Raw genomic sequence first — 8,096 nt, forward strand, 5'->3', positions numbered from 1 at the left:
ATAATTTTAACATTCTAGTTACATTTTTTATGGTGATAAATGACGACACCACTAGGGATCACAATGACTGTTGTAAATGATGAGGGAGAGGAGGAAGAGGATGACCACTCTGTCTCTGCGTCGACGTTGATGATACACATGCAAAACGACGAAAGAATCGCTCGACATCGATATCATTTTATATTTGTATTGACGCTGACAATAATACATGGAAGGTCGACGTTACGAATAAATGGAGATAAATATTACGGATAAATTTTTAAATCTAATGATCGAGATAGTAAAGAAATCTTAACTACATTAAGCTAATATATAATTAGCCTATAGATTCCAATGAAAACTTTCGGAACTGTCTTAATTTATGCGGAAATAAATTAACCATGGATGTTGGAAATCAAAACGTGGACGGTGGATTCGCAACCGCATTGTAACCCGAATGAGTATGAGATCGCATTGCCTATAAAGTCCCGTCTCGCCCTCTCTTTCATCCCTCTCTGACCCTTTCATCGGGGTCTGTATACTTTTCCTCCGTTGCAGGAGAAAGGGTAAACGTCTAGGTTTTGTGTTTTGTATCTGTAAGTGCGGAACCCTAAATTTTGGATCCTCCACGCCGCCCCCCCGATCCATTTATCTTTTCGAATTCGATCGGATTTCCTCGGCTTCCTGTAAGTTTGAGATCGATTCTTCTGAAGTTTTTGGTGGGTAGCACCTCCCTTCGGTTCAGTTTGGTGGACTCAGGTCTGTCTTGGGATTCCAGCAGGACGATGGTGTCGGACGCGAGCAAGAAGAAGGCGGCCGCCAAGAAAGCCGCGGCGGCAGCGAAGAGGGGAGGGAAGTCCGCCGCCGCGTCGTCCAAGGCGGCGGCAGCGTCTAAGGTGCCGAACGGGTCTGCGGTGGACAAGGTCGCCGATGGAGTCGGATCGCTCCAGATCTCGGATCGGACGTGCACTGGCGTCCTCGCCTCGCATCCCCAGTCCAGGGATATTCATGTGATCTCTCTGCTCATTCTCCTTTTGGTTCTTAAGAGCATGTGTTCGATAAGCTAATACGCGATCCGCCGTAAGGCCCGATTTTGAAGATTGAAATTGCGATTTTAGTACCATGATCTATGAGTCTGAAGGATAATAAATCATGGATTATTAACTCAAGAGAGGCTCATGTTCGAGAATCCAAAAATGAAAATTCAATTTTCTTGGATGTCAGTTAGGCAGGTTTCTGTGATTTTTCGTACGGATGATCTCCATGGGAAACGGATCTATTTAGATAGTTTTATGTCGTTCGCTGCTTGGATTTTGATCAGAACGCAATGCTTCTTTGAAGGATTCTTTTGATGTTCACTGTTGTTTCTTAGGTTGGAGATTCCTTTTTCTATATAGATAGTCAGTAATGTTTGTGTTGGCAAAGTTGTTGGAAGGTCTGACTGAAAAGAACGTATCTGAATCTTGCTGAGGGACACACTGTAGCCCTTCATGGCTTAGACACTCTGGCTTTCTGACATATTTTAGTGAAAGAGACAGAACAAACTCAGGATCGGAAATTGCTGTTAGAGTGAGCTAGCACAGAACTTTTCTATATTTACCGGTCTCCATGAACCCTTGAGCCTAAAGTTCTTATAAGAATCCAAAAATTATTGTGAATTTCATTCTGTATTCTCCTACTATTGACCTATTCGATTATGAAAGACCTTTAGTGTTAGACCTTGTATCAATTTCTTGAAGTTCTTAAGGGTGGCCTTAATGAAAAATGATGGAAATGAAGTGTAGTGAGATATATTTAACCAATATATTGTTTGTGTCAAAACAATTTTGAGGAAGAAAGATAAATTATTAATTATACAACAAGAGAGCAATAGTTAACTAAGCTTTATCCTGATTATTGAACACCAGGATCTTGAAGCATAAAAATAATGAGTTTATAAGTTGTTTTTTTATCATTCAACACCAGCATCTTGGAGTTTTAAACTAAAGATTTTGTAAGTTGTTTTTCGATTTTTTAACACCAGGATCTTCGAACTATAAACTAGATTTTTGGACTCCAAGATCTTGAAGTTTGATAAATTCTTTGTTGTTTATGATTGTCATGTTTCTATCTAGTTGACAGGAGTATCCACTTAAGCATAAAAAAAATTTGTCACTATCAAAAGCAATAGGAACAGGAACAATGCTCTTTAGATGGTCCATTGCCCTCCTTGATGGCAACGGTTTTGATGAGGTGTTCCATTTTGTAATTGTTCTTGGACACTGATAACCAATCAACTGACATATTTACAACTATTTAGATGCTTCCCTGGGTTCATATAAACTAAGCTGGTGATTTACAATTTCTGTACTTGAAATGGTCAAATTGTATCTGCAACCATTTTATTGCAATACTTCTTTTTCTTTTTTTGCTCGTTACTTCCTGTACATTTTAGTCACCAACTTCTCTCCCCATGTCATAGTTTCTCAATGCTATCTTAGGAAATTTGTCTTGGTTGTGTACCTGTCTGGTAATCTTTCAATATTTTGTTTCATGAAAACATGTAAGTATCCACATGTTGCTGAAAAGCCTTAAATAATTATTGGATACTTGAGTTCGGACATCGATATGGAATTATGAAAATACCAGCCAATTCAGGTTATTTGAGACACAATTATGTCTCACAAACAAATATGTTTAATGAACTAGATATACAGACAACGAGTGCAAATATTTGGAACCCGTTATAAACTGATTAACATATTTGCTGCTTTGAATATTTTTATTCATTATGTATTTGGTTTCCGTTTCATATTCTTTGAATTATTCTCTTTCTGATATGGTTGCAAATTGTTCCCTTTCCAGATCGAGTCCTTATCATTAACCTTTCATGGGCATGACCTCATAGTGGATTCTGAGTTAGAGCTCAACTATGGCAGGTATTGTATATTGATCTACTTTATGATGCTGGAATTAGATTTGACCCCCTGATTTATTGGTGATGCTAATCTGTTCTACATGTAGGCGCTATGGTTTGTTAGGACTAAATGGCTGTGGGAAGTCAACTCTCCTGTCAGCAATAGGATGCAGAGAGCTCCCTATTCCTGACCACATGGATATATATCACCTTACGAGGGAGATTGAAGCTTCAGACATGTCTTCTTTGGAGGCTGTGATCAGCTGTGATGAAGAAAGATTGAAGTTGGAGAAAGAAGTTGAAATGTTAGCTGGCGAGGTTTGTCTGTGGGCACAATTTATTATATTTGTCATTGATCAGATATTTTTGGGACAAGTTTTGACTGTCTTATTATAGGATGGAGGTGGTGGTGAAGCGTTGGATCGTATCTACGAGCGATTGGAAGCACTGGATGCATCAACCGCTGAGAAGCGGGCTGCTGAGATTTTGTATGGGCTTGGTTTTAATAAACAAATGCAAGCAAAGAAAACCCGGGACTTCTCTGGTGGGTGGCGTATGAGGATTGCATTGGCTAGAGCATTGTTCATGAATCCAACTATCCTTTTGCTTGATGAACCCACCAATCATCTTGGTAAAGTATCAAGTTCTTATTCTCTTAATCAGCAAATTAATGGTTTTCGGTGTTCTGTATCCATACTTGGTAATATGATGAGATTAATCATTATTCCATTCGATTCTGCCTTTACATTTTGTTTTATTACTTTAAAATTGGTAGAAAAATTCATGTTGGACACCTTTTGACAAGTTTAATGGGCCATGCCAAGTTTGATATATAAATGCAAACTCATTTTAGCATGGGTCCTTGGGAACAAATACAAGTGGCATCTTGCGTATGCTGTCTGAGTTGCTTTCATGATTCAAATGAAGCTAAGGTTTGCTTGGTCTTGTATTTCCTTATGCAGACTTGGAAGCATGTGTCTGGCTAGAAGAGACTCTGAAAAAGTTTGATCGTATCCTAGTCGTGGTATCACACTCTCAGGATTTTCTTAATGGCGTCTGTACCAACATCATACACATGCAGAACAAGAAGCTAAAATTCTACACTGGCAATTATGACCAGTATGTCCAGACTCGGTCTGAGCTGGAAGAAAATCAAATGAAGCAGTACAAGTGGGAGCAGGAGCAAATTGCTTCGATGAAGGAGTACATTGCTCGGTTTGGTCATGGTTCTGCTAAGCTGGCTCGGCAAGCCCAGAGTAAGGAAAAAACTCTTGCCAAGATGGAGCGTGGTGGACTAACAGAAAAGGTGGTGAAGGACAAAGTACTGGTATTCCGCTTCACAGATGTTGGTAAACTTCCCCCACCAGTCCTGCAGTTTGTGGGAGTCACTTTTGGCTACACTCCAGATAACCTCATTTATAAGAACCTTGATTTTGGTGTGGACCTCGACTCCAGAATAGCCTTGGTAGGGCCTAATGGTGCTGGGAAAAGCACATTGCTCAAGCTGATGACCGGCGATCTTGCTCCTTTGGATGGAATGGTTAGGCGGCACAATCATCTCAGGATTGCCCAGTTCCATCAGCATCTGGCCGAGAAGCTTGATCTAGAGATGCCGGCGCTCCAGTATATGATGAAGGAGTACCCAGGAAACGAGGAAGAGAAGATGAGGGCTGCGATCGGGAAGTTTGGGTTGTCAGGAAAGGCACAGGTGATGCCGATGAATAACTTGTCAGATGGTCAGAGGAGCAGGGTGATCTTTGCTTGGCTGGCCTGGAGGCAACCGCATCTGCTGCTGCTTGATGAGCCCACGAATCATCTGGATATCGAGACGATCGATTCCCTGGCGGAAGCACTGAACGAGTGGGATGGGGGTCTGGTTTTGGTGAGCCATGACTTCAGATTGATCAACCAGGTGGCCCAGGAGATATGGGTCTGCGAGAATCAAGCGGCCACAAGGTGGGAGGGTGACATTATCGACTTCAAGGAGCATCTGAGGAGCAAGTCTGAGTTCTCTGATTGATATGTGAAAGGAGAGCAGCTAAAGGTTAGCATTTTTATTCCATGACTACGCTAATCATCTTAGTTGATTTTTTACAGATACGTATCACTTTGATCTACCCTTTCGAATGCTATTATTATATGGCTCCTAGGCAGAAGCCTCTACTATGTTGGTAGCACTAGTACTCCACACTATGGTTGATGATTACCTTTTGTTACAAGCACACTATGTTATTTGTCGTCTTATCTGTACTATCACCTATGTTGCATTTGCGATCTAAACATGAACGAGATGATGTTTAGTGAAGAATTACTCTGTTGGAATTCGATTCTCCTGTTTGGAACTAAATCGGTGATATATCACAATGGAAGTCTGGTTTTATTCACAATTTGTGCTTTATGGAAAAACAAAAACACTTACGTCCATATGTTCGAAATTGAACTCCTAAGGAGTGCCACACCCTTTTTTCTAGTTGCCTAGTCGTTCTGCGCACCGAGAGCTGCAGAAGGTGCTCAGGAGATGGAAGTGGATAGCCTCCGTCGGTGGCGGTGACGAGTCTGTGATCCTAACACGAGTGGTGCGCTCGATGCTGTACTCGCTCGGTGGTGTGATGTCGTCTTCTTCTCCCATGCTCGCTACATTGCACCTTGCAAATGACTAGTATAGTTAAACCCTTAATCTTGCCAAATTAGATTTGGATTTGACCCGAAAATAAATGTTGAACCCGAGCCGAACATGGGTTACCGTCCTTCAAGATTCGTGCAACCGCTTGCTCTTTGCCAGCATACTTTTCTGTGATGCAAGATTGGAACAGGATCTATAACGCTAGTTACGAATTGTAGGGTTTTAATTTGGTAGAATCATGACGTGTTCCACTGCCTTCGGAACCACGTGGGAAGCCACGCGGAGACAAAAAAACAAGGGAGTGGAGCGTCACGAAACGTGTTCGACGCGGCACCCCTGCACTCCTATCATTCTCATTCTCTTCCCTTCTCGCCGCCACCGCTTCGGAGCTCCCCGATCCTATGCCTTTACTCAATGTGCAAGTCCAAAGCCGCCGTCTTGGCTGCCCCACCCAGACACAGGTCCAATTTCAAGTCGTCCTCCACCGCTTCCCCCTCCGGCAACCGCCGCCGCCGCCTTCCCCCAACCTCCACCTCCTCCGGTAACTCATCGGTGACTAAACCCTCCTCCTCTTCCGACGCCTCCGCCTCCGCTTCATCCTCCGCCCTCAGCCTCGTCTCCCTTCGCGGCGCCCTCCATGAGGCCCCCGCCATCTACCCCTTTCCAGAGCTCTGCGCCGCCACCAAAAACTTCCTCGCCAAGCGCCTCCCCGGAGCCTCGTCCTCCGCCTGGCGATGCACCCTTCGCGGCCGCGACGCCGTCGTCATCCAGCGCCCCCTCCGCCGCCGCTCCCGCGACCTCCCCTCCCGCCTCGCTGACCTCGGCAGGTCCCACCATGGCAGCCTCGCCCGCCTCCTCGGCGCGTCTACCTCCGGCGACAACGTTTACCTCGTCTACGAGTTCGTCCCCGGCGCCAGCCTCGCTGACTGCCTCCGAAACCCACGGAATTCCAGCTTCACCCCGCTCGCCTCTTGGGTCAGCCGCATACAGGTCGCCGCCGACGTCGCCCAGGGCCTCGAATACATTCACTGCCACTCCTCCGCTGTCGCTGGCGTCCACAACCGGGTCAAGAGCTCCGCCATCATCGTCACACAGCCAGACCTCCGCGCCAAGATCTGCCACTTCGGCGCCGCCGATCTCGCGGGGGAGGTTCCTGATCCCTCCGCCGATGAGGCGGATATCACCTCGATCTCCTCGCCACCGACGAGGAAGGGGTCGGGCGAGCGGCAGATCCAGATCGAGGGGACGCGGGGGTACATGGCGCCGGAGCTGCTCGCCGACGGGGCCGTCTCGCGCAGTTCCGACGTGTTCGCCTTAGGGGTGCTGCTCCTGGAGCTCGTCTCCGGCGAGGAGCCGCTCAAGTACCTGCACGACAAGGAGCGGAAGGTCTTCGAGGTGGTCTCCCTCGTCGACACGGCGCGGGAGGCGGTCGGAGGTGAGGGGGACAGGATGGAAGAAGAGGAGGAGCGGCGGGGGAGGGTGAGGCAGTGGGTGGACCGGAGGTTGCGGGACTCGTTCCCGGTGGAGGCGGCGGACAAGCTGATTACGGTGGCGCTACGGTGCGTGGATGCGGAGGCGGCGGCCCGGCCGGACATGACGTGGGTCGCCGGGAAGGTCTCCAAGCTGTACCTGGAATCGACGGTGTGGGCGGAGCGCGTTGGCGTTCCGACCGACTTCTCGGTGTCCATTGCTCCGCGGTGAGCATAACCGGAACACGATGGATGTCTCGGCCCGAGAGGAAGTTTCGTCGCTTGGGGATGTCGGCACGAAATTTGATGTTGGTTGGGATCATACACCAACTCACCGCTGATGTACGCCGCGATCTGCATCGTATCATGCCCTTTGATTGGCGTCTTTGAGATCCGTGCAAACACTTCGATCGTGGTCAACAAGTCCACGAGCTCGATTCCATTATTCTTCGTACCTTATATTACACTTGTAACTTACACTCACCTCTGTACGCCATACTTCGAAGTCTCTCAAATCAATTAGCTGAGACAAAGTCATCAGTCAATTGACAATGAAGGAAGATCTACTGTGGTCAACGACAATGGAGTAAGGCCTTGTTCATCATCTTACGCTGAATCTGTGAGCTGAGCTCATGAATAACAAGCCTTTAGAGATATGTTTACGATGGACACCAACAGTAGAATAACTAAGAGGAATAAAGGTTTCATATCATTTCATTTCTTTTGCTTGTTGCTTTCTCACAGTAAAAAAACCTGAAAAGGACATGGGAAGAAGAGAGAGTAGTACAGTGTGCATGGGATGCCGAGCGGAAGCCCGGAGGTCTTTTGAGAGAGAACAGTCTTCGCTCCCGGTGGCTTCTTCACGTGTCTGCCCTCCCTCCACTTTCAAGATTCCCAGCCAAGTTATACAGACAGAGGAGTAGAACCTTTGCTTTGGTTTGAGCACAGGAAGAAGCCATCGCTCAGCGACGGAGACGCAGTGTTAGTCTCTGGAAGGACGGTACGGCCCTGCAGCAGGTGGGCCACCGGAGAACCCACTTCATCGCCTGAGATCTGTGTTTATCCGATCGATCCAAGAATTCGATCAAAAATATTTATTTAAACTGGCTCATTATCCTTTGGATCAACG

General features: G+C 46.4%; 2 protein-coding genes across 2 annotated transcripts; both read left to right on the forward strand.

The window, feature by feature from the left end:
* The first annotated feature begins 477 nt into the window (after positions 1-477).
* Positions 478-5,200, forward strand: LOC104000186 (ABC transporter F family member 1). Its single transcript, XM_009422171.3, has 6 exons — positions 478-665; positions 758-989; positions 2,824-2,897; positions 2,983-3,193; positions 3,272-3,506; positions 3,838-5,200. Exons 2-6 carry the CDS (start codon positions 765-767, stop codon positions 4,893-4,895), a joined length of 1,803 nt encoding a protein of 600 aa, XP_009420446.2. The 5' UTR covers positions 478-665; positions 758-764; the 3' UTR covers positions 4,896-5,200.
* A 546-nt stretch (positions 5,201-5,746) lies between these two features.
* LOC104000187 (lysM domain receptor-like kinase 3) lies at positions 5,747-7,688 on the forward strand. The gene has a single exon (XM_009422172.3). The coding sequence runs from the start codon at positions 5,913-5,915 to the stop codon at positions 7,197-7,199; it is 1,287 nt and encodes a 428-aa protein (XP_009420447.2). The 5' UTR covers positions 5,747-5,912; the 3' UTR covers positions 7,200-7,688.
* Positions 7,689-8,096: the final 408 nt, after the last annotated feature.

The sequence above is a fragment of the Musa acuminata genome, chromosome BXJ2-10 (genome assembly GCF_036884655.1).
Source record: "Musa acuminata AAA Group cultivar baxijiao chromosome BXJ2-10, Cavendish_Baxijiao_AAA, whole genome shotgun sequence".
Taxonomy (NCBI): domain Eukaryota; kingdom Viridiplantae; phylum Streptophyta; class Magnoliopsida; order Zingiberales; family Musaceae; genus Musa; species Musa acuminata.